Source organism: Camelus ferus, chromosome 16 (genome assembly GCF_009834535.1).
Source record: "Camelus ferus isolate YT-003-E chromosome 16, BCGSAC_Cfer_1.0, whole genome shotgun sequence".
NCBI classification, from domain to species: Eukaryota; Metazoa; Chordata; class Mammalia; order Artiodactyla; family Camelidae; genus Camelus; species Camelus ferus.
In genome coordinates, this window is record NC_045711.1 from 42,631,033 (window position 1) to 42,652,745 (window position 21,713).

The 21,713-nt window shown below is 38.6% G+C and overlaps 2 protein-coding genes across 3 annotated transcripts in view; one reads left to right on the forward strand and one right to left on the reverse strand.

Moving 5' to 3' along the window:
• SUZ12 (SUZ12 polycomb repressive complex 2 subunit) overlaps positions 1-2,807 on the forward strand; it is a 38,654-nt gene extending 35,847 nt beyond the window's left edge. For both annotated transcript variants that reach the window (XM_006184900.2, XM_032457676.1), the window contains one exon: positions 303-2,807. In XM_006184900.2, coding sequence (XP_006184962.2) covers positions 303-648 — 346 coding nt within the window. In that variant the 3' untranslated portion in view covers positions 649-2,807. The remainder of the gene's footprint in view (positions 1-302) is intronic.
• A 5,538-nt stretch (positions 2,808-8,345) lies between these two features.
• CRLF3 (cytokine receptor like factor 3) overlaps positions 8,346-21,713 on the reverse strand; it is a 32,302-nt gene continuing 18,934 nt past the window's right edge. The window contains exons 6-8 of the mRNA XM_032457677.1: positions 21,030-21,162; positions 10,824-10,936; positions 8,346-9,808 (exon numbers count right to left, since the gene is read on the reverse strand). Of these exons, the coding sequence (XP_032313568.1) occupies positions 9,552-9,808; positions 10,824-10,936; positions 21,030-21,162 (503 nt within the window). The 3' untranslated portion in view covers positions 8,346-9,551. The remainder of the gene's footprint in view (positions 9,809-10,823; positions 10,937-21,029; positions 21,163-21,713) is intronic.

Consider the following 21,713-nt stretch of genomic DNA (forward strand, 5'->3'; position numbering starts at 1 on the left):
GTTAGTATTATATAGTTTATGAGAAGTGGTGCTGGCAAGTGAAAATATTTTAATTGCTGTATGTAATTTCATTAGGGAAAACAGAAATGACATCTGTTTTAGCTCTATTAAATCTCTCTGAATTTCTAAAATGGTAAGCTCATTCAGGTGGTTGAATTTCAGATTCACTATAGTTTTACTAAGTTAAATCATCATTTATGGATTTGGATATAGTCTTACTGTTCTTTAATGGTTATCACTGTTGTGTTTGACAGAAATGCTTTGTATTGCTATTGATGTTTTGTGTTGTTTTTATTAAATAGGTTTATTGCTGACAATCAAATGAATCATGCCTGTATGCTGTTTGTAGAAAACTATGGACAGAAAATAATTAAGAAGAATTTATGTCGAAACTTCATGCTTCATCTAGTCAGCATGCATGACTTTAATCTCATTAGCATAATGTCAATAGATAAAGCTGTTACCAAGCTCCGTGAAATGCAACAAAAATTAGAAAAAGGAGAATCTGCTTCCCCTGCAAATGAAGAAATCACTGAAGAACAAAATGGAACAGCAAATGGATTTAGTGAAATTAACTCAAAAGAGAAAGCTTTGGAAACAGATGGTGTCTCAGGGGTTTCAAAACAGAGCAAAAAACAAAAACTCTGAAAAGAAAAGGTCTAACCCATGTTATGGACAAACACTGAAATTTCATTCTAGGGAATTCAGTCTCTAGGAAGAGTTTTGTTTTGTTTTTAATCATAGGTTCCAAACAGGCACTGTCAGATGAAGTAAATGATTTCAACAAGGATATTTTTATCAGGGTTCTACTTGACTTCATTATGCAGCATTACATGTGTATCAGTTTTATTGATGTCATTAAAACATTCTCAAGTTTGAGCATGAAAAGCAATACTTCAAAGAAAGTATTTTTAACTTCAACAGTTGTCTTATGAAATATATTGAATTGATAATCTAGAACTTATTTCATATACTTAAATTTTTTTTTTGCATTTGTGACTGGCTGTTTTTCTACTTTGTAATTGTGAGACATTTTCTTGGGGAGGGAATTGGAATGTGGTTCCCTTTTTTAAAAATTGGAGATTTTTGTGAAATTATGTTGCATTACTGTTTGCAGTCAAACCTTGATCCTTGATTTTGAAATCATTTATCAATTTGGATTGAAAAATTACAACATAAGATATTTACATTATGTAAATTCATCTTAAAATTTAAAAGTAGCACTTCTTCATCTTATGCCTGTTTGAGAACATGTTAATTTTTCATTGTTGACAGTGAAGTGTCATGGTGGTTTATAAGGTTACTGACCATTTATTTTTATGTGGATAATTTTAGTGCATTGCTCACCCAGTATATTTTTTTAAACTTGAACGTTTTGCTGTTTTTGTTTTTTTTTTTTTCCTTTCCCAATTAGGTAATCACATGGAAAATTCAGCTGTCCACATCTCTTCATTAGGATTGTAAACCAAGGGAAGAACGAGTTTGAGATTTTTTAAGATGCCACTTTCGAGGGAGGAAATGTTCTATAAAAATGAACCGGAAAAATGTTCTAACTTTTTTTTCTTTGCAAGGATGTCTTTGTAATGTATTTCATGATTAGAATATCCAATACAGATAAGCTGACTTGAATCGTTTTGAGCAATTTTGCCCTGTGTTATATGTGTTTTATGCACATATTTGCAGTTGGATTTTCTCCAACAGAAAGTGGTTTCACTACTGGCACATTACCAAGCACCAATAGATTTTTATTCCAACTCCAAGCACTGTGGTTGAGTAACATCACCTCAATTTTTTATTATCCTTAAAGATAATTGCATTTTCATATTCTTTATTTATAAAGGATCAATGCTGCTGTAAATACAGGTATTTTTAATTTTTTTATTTCATTCCACCACCATCAGATGCAGTTCCCTGTTTTGTTTAATGAAGGGATATATAAGCTTTCTAATGGTGTCTTCAGAAATTTATAAAATGTAAATACTGATTTGGTCTTTAAGATGTGTTTAACTGTGAGACTATTTAACTAATAGTGTGGATGTGATTTGTCATCCAGTATTAAGTTCTTAGTCATTGATTTTTGTGTTTAAAAAAATAGGAAAGAGGGAAACTGCAGCTTTCATTACAGACTCCTTGATTGGTAAGCTCTCCAAATGATGAGTTAGAGTAAACTCTGATTATGCCTCTGGATAGTGGATTTTGAGCAATTCTCTCGGGCTTTAATTTGCTAAAGCTGTGCACATATGTAAAAAAAAAAAAGATAGATTATTTTAGGGGAGATGTAGGTGTAGAATTATTGCTTATGTCATTTCTTAAGCAGTTATGCTCTTAATGCTTAAAAGAAGGCTAGCATTGTTTGCACAAAAAGTTGGTGATTCCCTCCCCCAAATAGTAATGAAATTACTTCTGTTGAGTAAACTTTTTATGTCATCTTATAATAAAAGCTGAAAAAGTCCCTTTGTTTCTATTTATAAAAAAAAAAGCTTTTCTATATGTACCCTTGATAAGAGATTTTGAAGAAATCATGTAAGATGATAAAGCATTTGAATGGTACAGTAGATGTAAAAAAAAATTCAGTTTAAAAAGAACGTTTGTTTTTACATTAAATGTTTATTTGAAATCAAATGATTTTGTACATAAAGTTCAATAATATAAAAGCTGTATTCTGTTTTGGTTTTGTTTTTTATTATTATGCATTGTTAATATGTGCACAAAAATTTTGGCTTAGGATAGTAAGGATCCAGAAAAAATAATACACCCTTTGGTCAGAGCTGTAGTTCAGAATAATGTCAATATTAGTTAATGTAACAGCTATCCATCTTTTGGGTATGCGTTTTTTTTGTTATTTTCTTTGAATTTATCTTGGCCTTCAAAAAGCCCATAAAAACTAAATTAAAAAGTAAACAAAAAGCCCATACAAAAGATAATTATAAAGTGATATCTTGTATAATAAAAATATACTACAATTCTGTGAGGTCAGTAGTTGTACAGAAGTGTTGCCGATTCCACTGTTCTCGCTTTATGTACTGGTTTTTTTGTACTTTGCTTTATGTACAAGCTTGTTGCTTGTACATGTTGCTGTGTATTTGAGCTGAGTGCCCCTCTGCTTCTGAAGCTAACTTTCTTTTAAGCATCTGCTTCCTGTTCATTATACTGCTAAGTCAGTCGCACTGGCTTTAGTACTGCCTCACGGTCTCAGTTGGTGCTCAGATATTTGGTCGCATGAACTGAAGGCTTTACATGCCATGCTAAGTGTTTGGATTTCAGGCAATAGGAAGTATTTGGAGATTTACTGCCAGATAGGACACCACCAATTTGTTACCGGTGAGCCATGGTTACAAGAATTTGGGAGGGGAGAAGCACTACATAGGGAGAGTCACTAGGATGCTATGGAAATCCAGGTGAAATTTCCAACTAGAACACTGCCTGTCATGAAGTGCCCAAGAAGTAATCACTGAGTGGTGGTTCAGTGTGAAGGAATGAAAATGTACTAATATGCAGTGACAAAGCCAAGAGAGGAGAGTTTCAAAAAAGAAGCAGTAGTCCTGTAACAGAAAAGTAAGATGGTAACTTTAAGGGATTTAAGTGATAGAAAACAGCTTTAATGAGTTTAGTAAATGGAAGATGAGTTGGAGAAATTTATCATGAAGAATATGTAAAAATGAGGCCACAGCAAGAGTGGGACAAAGGAAGGATCAGGGCGAGTGGATGGGAAGGTTGATTTTAGACTAAAGAAAACAGATCAAAGATATAAGTCGCCAGAAAAAGGAAGGAATGAGATCAAAGACATGGATTCAGCTTGCTAAAGATGAAAGTTTGCTGATAATACTGTTGGTTAAAAAAAAAAATGGGGAAATGGGGACTCAAGACATTTCTGGTGGAAAAATAAATTAGAACCTCTGGAGAGAGCAATTTGGTACTTTCTATTAAAATCATGATGCATTTAACCTTTTTGCCCTAACAATTCCATCCTTAGGAATTTATCCAACAAATGGGAACATACATAAGCTGACAAATTGTTACCTCTGTTGAAAATAGATTAGACACAAGTCATGAGTAGGAGACTAGTTAACTTATCATAGTCCATATAGGTAGAATACTATACACCCATTAAAAAGGGATCAGGAAGGTTTGTTGTAAACCAACGTGGAACAAATTCTAAGATAAAAGGTACAGAATAGTTTTTAGTATGCTTCTATTTTTTTTAAACAGATTGAAAAATTAATGTGCCCATATTTGCTTGGGATATAGAGTATGACAGAAGCAGCTACACCTGCATGTTCTCTGCACAGTCTTATGATCCAGTTTTTGGAGGCTCTTCTGTACTTCTTCGTATGTGCTACTTTATACAAGCATATGGTTGATTTTTATACAGAGGTAAAAATGCACTCAAGTACATTCTTAGACAAACAAGATTGTTACTTAAATGTCACATGGATGAGTCACATTATAAAGCTAGCTCTAGAGAACAGGGCTGCTACCTCCTGAAGTACTGTAGTTTTTTACCTGTTGTCTTTTCCCATTTCTGACCATCCTAACCATGTGGCAAAAGCTTCCACCAGGGGCCACTGGCAGGTCACCAACTCTATATTTGCGTCCACGCTACTCCACCCTTTTTCAGAGCCCAAATAGGTTCCATCTGCTCTAGCATGCTGCCACTAGCAGCCATTCTTTCTCTCATCGACTGAATGTGTGCAAGCACTTGTCCCAAGCTCTGGGAATGAGAAGTTGAGTAAGACTAAAATCCTGTTTCAACGATTCTCCCAGCCCTCATGTCAAAACTACAGTCACATCACTTCTTCCTTCTCCTGTCCCTAAACAAGCATGTATCTCTTGACTAGAATTAATTGCTTATTACTCCAGAGAAAGGGTGAAATTATACAGGTATCAGAATAAGCTTTTTATATTTTGGGACAAATTTATGAATCATCTAGTAAAAGTACTCAGACTGTAACAGGAGTCCATAAAGCTTATCTTTCTTCACTAATCCAACTAAGATTTTCTTCTGAGTGCATTCTGTCTAAATTATACCGATTTCTTTTTATTTAAGGGGTGGGGGGCTGGGTCTTCTGTGAGGCCCTATAGGAAAAGGACCATGGTTGCCATGTGGGTAATTAGGCTTAAGGAGCTTTATTTATTTATTACCTATTGATCACCTAATACGGTCTTTTCCTTAGCTAGGCATGAGGATACAAAGACAAACAAACCAGACATTGTACCTGTCCTCATGAATTGAATTCCAGAGAGGGAGACATTCACTTATGCTTTAGTAAGCCGCGTTCCAAAGTGTCTAATCTCCAACTGGTGTCCTGGGGACATCGGGTAGTGTGGTGGAAGAACTGATAGCTGGTAAGCTTGGACCTGAATGCCGACTATGGTGCTTGTGCAACTACAAAACTCATAACCACACTGAGTTTGTTTCCTTAACTGTAAAGTAGGATTAAAATGCCTTCTTCAACAAGGGACCTAGCACAGTGCCCTGCTCTTGGACAGCATCGCTGCTTCCTCCCCTACAACCATATAGTTTTGCCAACTTCAATCCTCCACTCCCATCTCTGAAGAAAAAAATCATATGCTAAATTGTAGAAGTCTGCTCCCTCTTCCACAAGTTATTTTAAGAACATGGAGAAGTCCTCCCTGACTTCAGACTATGCTACAAAGCTACAGTAATCAAAATAGTATGGTACTGGCATAAAAAACAGACACATAGATCAATGGAATCAAATATTCCAGAAATTAACCCACGCACTTATGATCAATTAATCTATGACAAAGGAGGCAAGAATACACAATGGAGAAAAGCCAGTCTCTTCAATAAGTGATGCTGGGAAAACTGGACAGCTACCTGTAAAAGACTGAAATTAGAACATTCTCTAACACCATATACGAAAATAAAACTCAAAATGGACTTAAATGTAAGACCAGATTCTATAAAACTAGAGGAAAACACAGAACACTTTCAGACATAAATCACAGCAATATATTTTTTGAACCAGCTCCTGGAGTAATGGAAATAAAAGCAAAAATAAACAAATGGGATCTAATTAAACTTAAAAAGCTTTTGCACAGCCCAGGATACCAACAACAAAATGGAAAGACAACCCACAGAATGGGAGAAAATATTTGTAAATGATGTGACTGACAAGGGACTACTTTCCAAAATATACAAACAGCTCATACACCTTAATACTAAAACAAAACAAAACAAAAAAGCAACCCAATCCAAAAATGGGCAGAAGACCTAAACAAGCAATTCCCCAGTGAAGACATACAAATGGCCAATAGGCACATGAAAAAATGCTCAGCATCTCTAATTGTCAGAGACATGCACGCAAACCAAAACTGTGAGATACCACCTCACACCAGCCAGAATGGCCATCATTAAAAAGTTTACAAATGATTAATGCTGGAGAGGGTGTGGAGAAAGGGAACCCTCCCTCACTGTGGGTGGGAATGTAAATTGGTGCAGCCGCTATGGAGGATGGTGTGGAGGTTCATTAAAATACTAAAAACACTTACCATGTGATCCAGTAACCCCACTCCTGGGCATATACCTGGAGAAAAATATAATTCAAAAAGACATATGCACCCCAATTTCATAGCAGCACTATTTGCAATAGCCAACATATGGAAAACAACCCAAATGACCATCAACAGATGACTGGATAAAGACAATGTGGTATACATCTTAAAAAAAAAAAAAAAAAAAAAAAGCTTCACTGATATCAATTAAATCATAATTTTTGCTATTTTTAAAAGCTCTCTGGGAAATTCCAATGTGTAGCCAGGGTTGAGAATAACTGCTATAGAAGATACAAAAGCTCAAGAAACTTATAACCTAGTGGGTTTAAAGCAGGTATCACAAACTCATAAACCCATGGGGTCAGCAGTTAAATGAGCTATGCAGCTGAGTATTATACCAACCTAGGAAGACAGAATAAAGAGAAGATACCAGTCTTCCAAAAAGAAAAAACATACAACCAAAAAAAAAAAAAGAAGAAAAAAAAAAGAAAAAACAACTTACAAATGTACAGGCATCAGAATGGCATTGACTTTTCCTAGAAGACAACAGTGCAATACATTCAAATTCTGAGGGGAAACAATCTCCAACCTAGAATTCTTCATGAGTCACAGTAGGATATAGAATAAAGAGATTTTCAGACCTCTATTTTTCAAACAATTCACTCTTGGGGCACCCTTTCTCAGGAAGTGGAGGAAGTGCTCCACTAAAATGAACAAATAATAAAGGAATAATCCAAGAAAGAGGAAGACATGGGATATTGGAAACAGGAGATGCAACAGTGGATTTGAGCTGGGCAAACTATCCGTTCTGGCTGATTTACATATGTGTGGACAGTTCTGAACCAGTTTAGAGATACCCAAGTGTGTTGCCATCAATGACAGTTATCACGAAAGTTTGTTCTTAAATAATTGAATCAATCTCACATCTTGAACTAAACCCTTCATACTTAACAGAGGAGTTAGAAGCTTACTCTGCTCCCCTCTACAGCGAAACCCCTCAAGAGCTCTATTTACCTTTCGTCTCTCTTTACTCTATTTTTTGTTTTGATACTAAAATCTATTACATAGCTTCAGAATTTATGCTTCTCCAGAGAGACTAAGTAGCATAATTTCCCTATTCCTCCTCCTAAGTACAACTAAAAGCCCTAGAAAAAAAATATAAAACAAACATAAGGAGGCTCTGACAAATGGCCAAGGGACCACAAAACCCAAGGAACCCAATATTCCAACACTGTATGTTCCTTGGTTCCATTCTTGTCATGTGTATCCCAGACCTGGGGCTGAAGAAGCCAGCAACCTGGAAATGCCAACAGGCACAGACAAAAAAAGCCTGCTCTCTGTAGCCAAAGGACCCAGAAAGGGGCAGCCTAGCAAGACAGAAACTGACAGGCGACCACCACTCCACTCCAGCCAGACACCATCATACAGGGCCCAGTGGTGGTGGTCACAAAAAGACCTGTCCAAACCAGAACTTGTGACAGTGACCTTATTTGGAAAAGGGGTCTTTGCAGGTATAAAGATACTGAGATGAGATCATCCTGAATTATTTGGGTGGGTTCTAAATCCAAGATAAGCGTCCTTGTAAGAGATGGAAGGAGAGGCAGAGACTGGAGTTAGGCAGCAGGTCAAGGAATGCCTGGGGCTACCAGAAGCTGGCAAAGGCGAGGAAGAATTCTCCCTTAGACCCTTTGGAGGGAGTACAGTCTTGCCAACATACACATGTTATGTATGAATATATACCTTATTATTTATATATGGATCCTTCCACTTAAAAGTCAAGATTAAATAGGGATTAATCAAATCTTATGAAAGAAAAAATACACACATACAACTTTAAGGTTTTTATTTTGTTTCAGACAGCTGGATGAGGCAGCTACATTCTAGCACATCTTCTTAACAATCACTAAACAAGTGAAAAAGAGCTCACTTACTATATATATAAAAAGGCAAGGAAAAAAGTCATGATTGTCTAACAGGGAATCTGGATTCCCAAATAAATTATCTTACAAAAATATCAAACTTGCTTTTCCACTATTCTATGTTAAAAAAGAAAAAAAAAATTCACATTCAAGAAAAAGATCTTAGGCTGGTAATATAGCAAGTTAAGATAATCATTTTCACATACTAAGTGAGTTCTTCAAATAAATATTTTAAACCAATTTAAGTCTTCTAAAACATAGGTCAAGTATTTACCCTGTATTTGTTTGCTCCACTGAAAGACCATTTATGAAACTGACAGGAAAATGGGACTGCAGCTGAGAGCCCCTGGGGAGCAACACACACGTCACCGAGGCTGGATGTGCACCTGGGACGTGGCTAACGCTGCTGTGCATCCTACTTCCACGAGCAGTCTTCCCCTCTGCCAGTCCTCTAGCCTGTCATCAAACTGCAAGGAAAGAACAAAACAAAGTACTTTGCCTCTTGTAGACACTTGCTCAGTTGTTTTTAAAAATGCAAAAATGATCATGCTTTTGGGACTTAAAGATTCCTGAACATGAGATAAAATTCAATACTGCTTACAAATCCCTGAATACGGACAGAAGATTCGACACTCATGTGGAGAACACACCAGTGAGTGCATATTACAACGTACATGGCAGCCACGTTCTGCCGGCTCTAGTCTGGCTGTTTTATTCTACAGTCTTACTTGGCACTGGACCTTTAAAAGATGGAGATTTAATAAAATAATGTTATGTCACATTTTTCTGTTCTTATAACCAACTTTAAAAAGAAGTACAGTGGAAGGCGTAGGGCTTTCTGTCTGTATCTCCTTTAAGAGTCAATTTGATCTTTACGATGTGATAGTCTGAGTAACACTATGCTGAAACATAAAATGGACTGCGTTATGGTTTGTCCACAATATTCAAGCCTCTTATTGTGAAAATATTCCAAAATAAATCCAGTAAACAATTTCTGTCTCCAATGGCTTAACTGAGAGATGAATCTAACCATTTTTTAAATCAGCAACAATTAAACTGGGCTGAGAACAGCTACATGACACCCCTGCACCCCAAAGCCAGTCATCCGGGAAGCTAGAACACCAGCACCTTCCACCCAGGATAGAAAAACGAGCATCCAAAGTAAAGGGAACCACAAGACTGATCGAGCGACCAATCAAACACCACTTCTCTGTTATTCGAGCTAATCGTTACTCGAAGCTTGAAGTTTCCGCCTTCGTTATTATTGGTGGATCCTAGAGTCACAGCTTCAATGTCAAATGTGACAGTGGACCCAGAAGTAACTGCGGGCAACTGATTAGTCATTTCTTTTCCATTTACAAAAACTGCACCTAAAATGTTAAGGTAAAGAGTCACTTAACATGTGAGCAATAACCAAGAATGGAAACAAGATTCAAGATTATTGTGGTAACACAACTAATTTCCTAATTCAGATAAAGAAAACATTTTGGAATACCAATGGGTCACAGATAAAGCAGTTAAATATGTTAATTAACCCCCACCCCAAGGCAGGAGAAAAAAGTTAAAGCTTTAAAACATTTTAGAGTTCTAGTCCAGGGTTCCATTCCACTCTTTTAGAATAGACACCATGAGTCTCTCACATGGGTGGCGTCAAAAGAAACTTGACTCCATTACAAAAGCATATCCTGTGGGGGGCAGGGTATAGCTCAAGCAGTAGAGCGCATGCTTAGCATGCACGAGGTTCTAGGTTCAATCCCCTGTACCTCCTCCAAACATAAATAAGTGAATAAACCTAATTACCCCCCTCATAAAACAAAAACAAACAAACAAATCACACACTGTGGAACAGCAATCTTGCCTACTGCTGACCCACGGCATAAAACATGAACACATCTTGATAATGACTTTTTAAAGTGTGATTACTGCAAAGTAAGAGACCAAACAACGCTACAGATATACATCAAGTTAAGTAAACCCTCTCCCAAGTTCCCTAATTGATGCTGAATTTATGTTCTCCAGTCTATGCTGACTTCAGATGACCTGGGCATACAGAATCCAAGGGCAAATTGCCGGGTGAAAACCCCAGCTCCATCACCTCCAAACTGCGTGAGTTGAAGCCAGCTACTTCATCTCCCTGTGGCTCAGTTTTCACCAGCTATCAAATGGATCTAACACTACTACTCCCTTCAAAAAAGTCATTAAAAGGACTGAATAACGTATTATTTTAAAGGATTCAGAATAATGTCTGATATATAGTAGCCACACAGATATGCCAGTAAGACCTAAACTTTTTCATCTTCTGCTGTAAATGATACTGAGACTGATTCAAACCTCCCTACGGTCATTCATATACATCAACGAGAAAGGCAGTTATTTCTCTCTTACCGTTTGTACTAATGCACACGGCTTGATCCCGCTGCAGAGAGTCATATCCATTCTGTTTTTCTGCACACACGCCTATACTGTCTCTTCTGTCTGGTTGTCCCACAGTTTCAACTCTGTCCGTAAAGTAGAAAGGTCATTTAATCTCTTCTCTGTTTTTAGCATGATATCTAACAGTTAAGAAGCTTAAAAAGAGCAATCTCATCACAGCTGCTCTTAAGAATGGCTAACACTGACTCAGCACTTCCTAAATTCGGGATACTGTTCTAAAACTTTACATCTACTTATCTGTCTAGTTATGAATCATCTCATTCAATTCACATAGCAACCCATGAGGTAGGGGCTATTGTTTTCATACCCATTTTACACAGGAGGAAACTGAGGCACAAAGGAAAAACAAAACAAAGAAAAGGCAAAATAAACTGAAGCTGAGCACCTGGCTGAGTGGAACTAGGAAGGAACTCAGGCCCTCTGACAGCAGAGTCCGTGTCAACTGTTCACAGCAATGACAGCGCATTATTATTTTATGTTCTGGCCCCAACATGTAGAAAACTTGTCACATTTGCCATTATAATGAATGTGACCAATGGTGCCATCACCTAAACCTTCAATATGAGAGTCTATGCAATGATTAGATTCCTGTTTGTCAAGAATTTAAAAACAGATATTATCCTCTTTTTAAAAAAGAGATTATGGATGTATTTTGGTTGAAGTTCATATGTAGAAAGTTTAAGCATTTCCTTTCATGTTTTAGTCTCAATACATCATCAGGTACTCCAGAAATAGGAAACTTAGATATAGAGGTCAATCTATATCCCTATTACCAAGGTCATCTTTCCCTCCATTCTAGAAAGCCAGACAGAAGAACAAAAATCAGCAAGGACAGAAAAAGAAAAATTAGCAAGGAGCAGCATGTAGCTTCACCAAGGAAAGATGTGATTATTTACACTCAACGTGGCCTCAAAATGTCTTCTGTAGTAAAAGGGCAAAAGCTGCAGGTTCCTAATAAACACGTGGATGGGTTTTTTAAGTCATTTCACTTCGAACTCAGCAATATAAAGAAGTATGGGTGTGGGATTAAGAGGTACAGACAATTATGTACAGAATAAGCTACAAGGATATATTGTGCAACACGAGGAATCTAGTCAATATTTTATAATAACTATAAATGGAGTGTAATCTTTAGAAATTGTGAATCACTATATAGTACACCTATATATTACTATATAGTATAGTAATTCATATACTATTGTAGTCTATCCTTCAATTAAAAAAATAAAGTAAAAAAAAACAATAAATGATATTCATAGACAAGAGAAGAAAAAAAGATTAAGCATAGGGAGGAGGTGACATCAGCCACAAAACAGAACAGTAAGTCCCAGGACACGTTCTACCACAGAAATACCATTTTTAAAATGTTATACAGACCAAAATACCTTTATGAGATTTCCAGAATCCAGTTTAAAAATTCCAAAGGGAAAAAAAAAAGTTCCAAAGGGACACAAAGCTAAAAACAGCTGCACTGAAACAAATGAGCAGAGTCATTTCACTTTCCCCATGTCAGCCCCTGTCCCAGGCTACCGCAGCTAAACGCCAGGCAAGAACGCCCCAGCTCCTGACTTCTCCTTCTGGAAGGAGACACAGGAGCGGAGTGTGCAGCAAGCATTCCAGCTCTCTGGAGGGCCGCCCGAAGGACTGGTTTCTGTCATGCCTCATTTGGAGCTCTGATGGACCTGGCACTGTATGGCTGCCTGAGTGCTGCTTAGACCAAAGAAGAGTGAGGGGCAGCATCCTGCAGCCGGTGCAGCTCGGCACGGAAGAGAGAGAGAAGAGGAAAACGTGTTCTGGTGTGCCGGCTCTTCATAGGGCTGCTCATCTGTCTCACTTGATGCAGAGCCAACATACTCTGGCCCCTGAGAACGACAGAGCAAGGCAGCTTGCGGCTGTAGTACCGGAGAATGTGCAGTGCCACAAACAGACAGCAGAGGGCGCAAGAGATCACAAGCTCTTGAAAAATCAGCGAGGCTCTCAGAAATTGTACACACAAGCCCAGGAAGGTCACATTCCTCTCCAGAACAGTTCAGAGTCCCCCGCCCAGCATGCCATCTTTAGCTGAGCTCATCTGTGAGGATCTTATTCTCTATGAAGCTAGGCTATAAAGACTGGGAGAGGTGGCAGGTTTTTGGGTTTTTTTTTTCATATTTGCAGATTCCAACACAAAATTATGAAACTTAAAAAATAGGCAAATTTGGCCCAGAGAAAAAATAGAAAAGATCTTCATTAAAGTATCCTAATGAAATGGAGATATGTATATGAATCATCTGACAAACAATTCAAATAAACCATCATAAAGATGCTCTCCAGGCTTAAGAAAAGGAGGCATGAAAAAACAAGTTTCTTCTGTAGAGCACAGGGAACTATATTCAATAACTTATAATAATCTTTAATGAAAATGAATATACGTATATATATGCATGACTGGGACACTGTGCTGTACACCAGAAATTGACACATTGTAGCTGACTGTACTTCAATTTAAAAAAAAAGAAAGAAAAGGAAGCGTGAACAAAATTAGAATACCAACAACGAAAGTTTTTTAAATAACTAAAAGAAATTTTGGAACTCAAGAGTATAATAAATGAATTGAAAAATTCATGAGAGGGATTCAGTATCACACTTAATGAAGCAGAAGAAAGAAACATCAAACTTGAAACTCAATTGTTCAAAATAACCCAATTAGAAGAACAAAAAAATTTTAAAGAGTGAAAAGAGTCTAAAAGACTTACAGAAGAAGAGATCACGGGTTTAAAGAAATAATGGGTGAAATTTTCCCAAAATGGGGGATGGAAATGGACATTCAGATTCAAGAAACTCCAAACAGGATGAACCCAAAAAATCACACTGAAACACATTATAATTAAATTGTCAAAAGTCAGAGACTCTTCACAAATGCCAGTATCGTAAAAGTTAAAAGATACAGAGAAAAGGTATCAGATTAAGAGAGACTAAGAGACACAGGAACTGAATATAACACATAAACTAAGATTTTTTTTTCTGTAAAGAACATTAATTGGAACAACTAAATCTGATAAGGTCTGTAGGTTAGATAATAGTACATTAATGCTAATTTTCTGATTTTGAAAATCTGTTTTTATGAAATGCTCACTGAAAATTATTTGGAAAAAAAAAAAAGAAAATGATGAAACAAAAATAGTACTGGGAAATCTGTGTGAAGAGTATTTGGAAATTCTTTGTACTATTCTTGCAATTCTTCCCTAAGTCTGAAATTATGTTTATAAAGATTTTAAAAACACACAAAATACTTTAAGGATAAATATACATATATATAGAGACAGAGACAGAGAGACATGGGAAACACAAGATAACCTGAATTTTAACTTTCATATTCCTAATATTTTGTTTCTCTAAAAAGTAAAAACATGCTAATAGTATTAATTCTACATGGAGGACAGCAGTTACTTCCTTCACTGTTGTGTAATGAAGAATTTGGTTTGCCTTGATCCTGGGAGGTAACCTCTAAACCAGGAGTGTCTCTGTTACTCATGCTGGGCCCCTCAGGGCACACCAGATAGTTTACGCTCATGAGGTGCTCATGGTGGGCCCCTAGATAGCTTATGCTAACAAGATGACTCAGTACGAGAGCAGGCTGCCCCAGAAAGAACAGTCATGTGACCAGAGGGTTGAGGCTTTCAGCCCAGTCTCCTAGGAGGGTCTGGGAGGTGTGCATTGAGTCAGATGGGGATGAGTTAATCAGCCATGTCTCCATAATAAAATCTCAATAAAAACTCTGGACACCAAAGCTTGAGTGAGCATTCCCGGTTTGCAATACTCCTGAGTACTGCCCTGCCAAAAGGCCGTGCATCCCTGAGACGCACACTTTGAGTCTGGAATCCTTCTAGACCTCGCCCTACGAGTCCCTCCCTTTGGCAGGTTCTGATTTGTATCCTTTTGCTATAGTGAAACTGTAATCATTAGTGATGTGTTTTCCTAAGTTCTGTGACTCATCCTAGCAAATTATAAAACCTGAGGGTGGGTCATGGGAACCCCAGAATTTGCAGCCATCTATGCAGTTAGAAGTGAGGGTGGGCCTTGGGGACCCCAGGAACTTGCAGCTGGTATCTGAAATGAGGGCAGTCTTTTGCAGCACTCTACTCTTGACCTTGAGTTTGACCAGCTCATTGCTAGTATACATTTTTGTCCATAATTAAACTTTGTACATGAATAATTAATTCAAATAAAATTTCTTGAAATTAACTAAAAGTTAAAACTCAAGGAGTAAGAAAAAAAAATCCTGGGGTGAAGGAAAAAAACTCCTTATTTGAATAAATCACAAAATTGTTCCTAAAAGCAGCCTGCATGAAAACAGCATTGAATAAAGAATATATATGTATAACTGAATCACTTTGCTGTACACCAGAAACTAATACAACACTGTAAATCAACTACACTTCAATTAAAAAAAATGTACAGTAATCAAAACAGTATGGTACTCCCACAAAAACAGACACATAGATCAATGGAACAGGATAGAAAGCCCAGAAATAAACCCATGTACTTATGGTCAATTAATCTACAACAAAGCAGTCAAAAATTTACAGTGGAAAAAAGCCAATCTCTTCAATTAAGTGGTGCTGGGAAAACTGGATGGCTACATGTAAAAGAATGAAATAAGAACAATCTCTATAACACCATACACAAAAATAAGCACAAAATGGATTAAAGACTTAAATATAAGACCAGATACTATAAAACTCCTAGAGGAAAACACGGGCAGAGTACTCTTTGACATAAATCACAGCAGTATTTTTTTTGGATCTGCCATGATTTACTGCCTAGTTGTGTCTTAGGAAGCCTTGACACCTAATTTGGAATTTGAGTTTTCTGTCTTTCTTAGTTTCGTTGAAAAAGCACTCACCCCCCACAACCTTATTTCTTCAAAAAGTTTACAGAGGTGGAAAAATTCAGGACCAAAGTGCATCTACTGGTTCCCCATGTTCCCATCTCTCTTTTGAACTGACTCTAATCAAGCTTTCACCTCCACAGCTCCCCTGGAACTTCATGTCAGGGTCACCAATCAACGTCCACGCGGCAAACCCAAAGGTCAACTCTCAGTCCTTTTCTCACCTGTTGGGTCAGCAGCATTGGACACAAGTGATCACTACCTCCTCTTAGAAACACTCCCTTTGCTTGGCTTCCAGAACACCGCGGTCTCCCAGTTCTCCTGTCCACCTCACATGCTGCTCATCCACAGAATCCCCTGATGGTACTTTCTTTCCTCCCCAAATGCTGAATGTTAGGAGTTCTCCAATGCTGTCTACCTACACCCATTCCCGGGCTGATCTCATCCAGTCTCATACTCATCTGTATGCCAAAAACCCTCAAATTAATTATCTCCAGGCTGACCCTCTCCGCTGAACTCCAGATTTGTATCTCCGACTGTCTACTCCACATCTTCACTTACACATCTGGTGAGGAACTCAAATTAACTTGTGGAAGAACTGATATTCACCCAGAAATATGCTCCTGGTAAGACCTTACCCACCTCAGTAAATGACACTTCTACCCTAAGTTACTCAGTCCAAAAATTCAACTTTCTCAATACCCCACAACGAACCCTTCAGTAAATCCCATAAGTTCCTCTTTCAAAATAAATCCAGATTCTGACCACTTATCATTGCCTCCATTGCTCCGTCCTGGTGCAAGCCAACATTAGCTGTCAGGAATACTAATACTGGAATGCTGAATACAGTTTCTCCTTGTTTCTGGCCATACTTTGGCTCCTCCTCTCCAGCCTCCTAACTGGTCCTCTCCCTGCCTTACCTGTACGGCGCTACACACTATTTCCCACCCAGCAGCCAAAATGACTTGTAAAACAAATGTCAGATTACGTCATTCACTCGCTCCATACCCTCCAACGGCCTCCAATCTCACTCCAAGTTCCAGCAGAGTCCTGCAGGGCTAGACTGTCAGGATTTGAATCTTAGCACATCACTATTAACAATCTCTACAAGTTGCTTACTCTTTCTACATCTCAATTTCCTCCTCTATAAACTGTGTCTACCTCATGAGGTTGTAATGAGGATTTATAGGCGTCAACTCATTTAAGTGCTTACGAACTAATACGCAGTGGGGCTCAACAAAGGTTAGCTGGCTTTTCCTATTTTGTATAAGTCTAGCTTGACTCATGAATTCATGAAGAGAAATGCAGAGCGTGACCCCCAAGACTATGAAACATAAATCTGACTTGGTTTTACCTGGTGAAGACTTTTGTTGCGAAAAAAAAAAAAAGAAGAAAAAGATCTCTGTATGTCCTCCTTGCAAATGGGCACAAGTGAGCTCTGAGGGGGCAATTCTTTGAAGAATTAAAGAAGAAATATACACAGCCTGTCCACAACAAGATCCTACTTTTCTGGGGTTCTCTCTGACTCTACGCCTGTCTCTGTTAGCCCCGTTCAGACTCATTACTTGCTATTCTTTGTCACTTTTCTCCTCCATCTCTAAAAACAAACCAAAAGCTACACTATAGAATCTTAAAGGAGATCTACTTACAAACCAGCTGTCTTACCTCACCCAAGTCTGTAATAAAGGGTCTGTGGGGGAAAACGTCTGTCTGACAACATTGTCCCACGCCTGTAATAAGAGCCAAGCTTCAACCTGAAAGGACTACAGAGAGGCGAGTGGCAAATACAAAGCTCCCGCCAAGCTGTACTCTCCCTGGGACAGCACAATCTGTCTCAATATAAGGAGAAACGGATAAGGTTTCAAAGACCCTAGTCACAAACAAATTAACTTCTTAACCCTAGCTGAGACTATGCCCTGGTGGGATTTTTGAGAAAAGATCAAGTTAGACTGAGTTTGTTTTTTTAAAATATGAGAAGCTAGTAATTGGTATGGAAGATACAGCTGGTAATGATGGAGACCAATTGTGTGTAGGAAAGAAAGATCTCCTCAAGCTTACATTCACTCAATGTGAATGCTTCACCAAGAGCAAGCATTAAACTTAATTCACATATTCCAAGAACCCCTCTAACAGCTACCAACCATGGCACGTCTAAGATAAAGCCCCCAAATTCTTGGATACTTCTCTCATCAAGAAGTAGGGTGTATGTCCCTCCCTGGGATCTGGACTCTGACTGGTTGAGCAACAGAATATGGTAGAAATGACACAATGTCAGTTTCCAGGCTTAGACTTTAAGAAATTGGAGCTTCCACTTCCTATCTCTTGGGATGCTCATTCTTGGAACCCGGCCACCATGCTGTGAGGGGTACCAAGGACCAGAATCAACCTGCCAGTTGTGCGAGTGAGTCATCTTGGAAACAGACCCACCACCCCTAGTCAAACTTCCCCAGTAACACCACATAAGCAGAGATGAGCTGCCCTTGCCAGTCTCTGCAAACGGCAGCTTCCTGAGCTAAATAAATGACCGAGGTTGTTTAAAGCCTGTGAGTTTGGGGACGGTTTGCTACCCAACAACAGGTAACTGGAACATTACTTTTTTATATTCTTGGGAGGAAAAAGTTAGTGATATCAAATAGCTAGCCTACTGCCCCGTGGTTTCCCGCCTCATGTTACTTGGGAAAGGCAGGGCAGCACGGTGCTTAAGAGCGCAGACTGCAGGGCTAGATGGCCGGGGTCTGAATACCAACACGCCAGCGACTCTCTCTGCGCTTTGGTTTCCTCATGTGCAGAAGGCAGGCAGCACCCTCTTAGGCTGCCAGGATTAAGGAAGGCTGTTAGAAGGGAAGCTGTTTTAAAGAAAGGAGGTGGCAGAGAAGAGAAGGTAAAGATATGGTTTAAAAAACAGTAAGATCGGGAAATCTCAGAAGCAAGGAAAGGGGAGGAAGGCAGGAATGTTCAGACATGAAAGCAGGGAGAGGGAGGCCCGGAGTGGGAGGCTGCTATCAGACCTGGGCACCACACGAGACTGGGCTCAGAGACTATTAAGAGCCAGCCAGTAACAGGCTTCTCTGGCGTCAGCAGCTCTAAGCATTCCAGAAACTTCAGCAGAGATAGACTGGGCTGAGCAACAGGCAGGAGTATAATCTCCCTTGTGACTAGGAGGCCCTCAAATACCCTCAAAAAGCTGAATAAAGTTTACCTTTAATCAAGTGGACCCATCTGCCCCTGCCTCGTGCATGAAGGTGTCCCCCCACCACCAGTCACACCTTAGCTGCTGATGTCTGAAATTCCTTTATACAAGGAAGAAAACATTTTCATTCCACATTCAAAGGAAAAATGACAAAAATGCAAAGGTCTGGCTGAGACAATACTGAGCTTAACCAAGTTTCAGTTAATCACCCTGCCAAGTGGGGCCCCGTCAGGCATTTCTGGAGGAGGAGGGAGGAACTAATGGTTTATTCAGGCCGACTAAGTGTCAGGCCACAGTCCACAGATAGTACGTGGATGTAAATCAACTTGTGTAATTTCCAATGTCGTAATCAATAAACAGCTACTGAGTGACTCAAGAAGCAAGCCTAAGTCAGTCATCTATCAGACCCTGTGTTCACAGAGGAAGAATTAAAAGTAGAGGAGCATCAGTTCACCATCACTGGTGCATAAAAGTCACAGAAGAGGGAAAAGGAAAAGGGCTGAGGATACAGCAGCAGAGAAAGCGTCCATTTCCACATTAACTACAGTCACGTTACCTCCCCCAGGAAAATGACAAACAAGAAGCAGTATGGTTGACGCAACGTTGTAAACTGACTATACTTCAATTTAAAAATTAAAGCCAAATTAAAAAAAATAAAAGCAATATAGACCCTGTGATTAAAATCCCTGGAGAGAGACTGCCTGGGTTTTAAATCCTAGCTTTACCATTTACTAAATATGTGACACTGGGTAAATGACTTCACTTCTCTGTGCCTCCGTATCCTCATCCCTAAAATGGGTAACTACACCTATTTCATTGGGTTACTGTGATACTCAAGTGAGTTAAGTAAGGAAAGTGCATTTTAGGACGTTACCTGGCACAAAGCACATGCAATTCAAACATTAACTGCAATTAACAGTAAACACAATTTAAACATTAACTGCAATTATTATTACTATGATTACTATTCTTATTATGGTGTGATATCTGGCCTGAATCTATTAACTCAAGAAGCCCTATTGTGACGCAGAAGCACCCTGTTCTCAGGAGATGCACTAATGGGAGTATTTCTATAAACAAGAGACAGAAGCAGGGAAGGGGTGCCTTCGCACAGAAAACTCTTGACTACCCGGGGAATAATTAAGTAAACATTAGGTACTAGACTCCTTATTTCTCTCTATTTGTTGATATTTTTCTGGCTATTAAGTCATTCTTTCTTCATTACGTAAGGGGTGGGAGGAGGTGTTAAAAATGAGACAGAGAGTAAACTAGTGCCTTCTGACCATGCTGACAGTTCACATGACTTGGCTGGCGGAGAACATGGCAACATGAGCTCAGAAAAAACTTCCAGATTCTCTCCATGCCTTACACGATAAGGACCTGAGAACAAGAGGAACATGGAGCAAGCATTCACAATAAAATCCCATGATCTCACGACTTAAAAATCAGAGGAGAGTTTGCTCCGCTGAGGTGAGAATGGCAAGCTTTACTTTTCCAAATCAAAACTGGGCTTTCGTTTCTAGGAAGAGCTATTCAGTGATACAACCATAGATAGAGAATACATCTCAGACAACATGAAAACAAAAACAAAAACAAAAAAAAGGAAAATTTTCTAATAGTTAACAGAAAGATAACTGGTGGTAGGGGAGGCTTGCTTTCAGTTTTATTTTAGAGAGAATTATATATACACATATAGTATGTTTACACTGATAGGATATTTCTCATTGACACCTGGTCTACTGAGTCACCAAGAAAAAAAAAAAAAACTAGGGGGAGGGGGGAACGCTGAATTTTTAAGATTGACTTCCGACCGGTATTCTATTTACCAAGAAGAAGACCTAAACATAGTGAGTACATACTAGGTACCAGGCAGAGGCGAAGCATTTTATACACATTTCTCAGTCCATGCTCATAATAACACTATGAATACATATGAGAAAAGTGAAGCCAACAGAAATAAGGCAATCTCCCCAAGGTAACACTGCCCAGAAATGATGGAATAAACTGAGGACTGCTTGGATCCGAGGCTCACGTACGCTCTGTGCACTTCACTATACTGCCTCAGGCGTGACAGACTGATCTGTTAATATGCACTTGCCTGAATGTTAACGTCTGCCCACAGAAGTACGTTGGGGCGCTGGAGTAGAGAACACCGGAGGATTCGGAGTCATTCCGGAGCGCTATATTTCTCCGACTGCTCAGACTGTACCCCTCAAAGCCAGCTGTCCACTCTTTTTAAAAAGTAAGGATATTGAAAATTGTTAGACACTTTTGGTGGAATACCTTCAATACAGACACATTAAAATAAAACTTGGATGTCAAATACGCTACACTTAGGGGTCATGAGCAAGTTCAATAAAGGAAAATATTCAGTGACAGAGTGTCATGGTTAATCCTACAAATCACAAAGATTTTAGTCTCTTCCTGCACATGTTTGGCAAGGAAGATCAAAGAAGGGTTACCTCCTACCTAATAAAATCACATTGGAGCTGACTCCAACCTGATTAAGTACTAAGTAACAAGTGAGTCTAAATCTTTTTAAAAATATAGGAGAGATCAATTTCCAATCATAAGGCTTTTTTTTTTTAAAAAAAGCCTCTACTAAGAGAAGAGGGGACAAATAAAAGCTTCGACCAAGATATATATTGCAAGTTTCGGTCAAATATTGCAGTCTTCTAGCGCAATACTTATAATCTTTTTGGTTTTAGGGAATGCTTATAATCAATCCTTATAATCCTCTCTGGCATCATTTTGGGACTCTTGAGCTAAGAACTGATGCAAA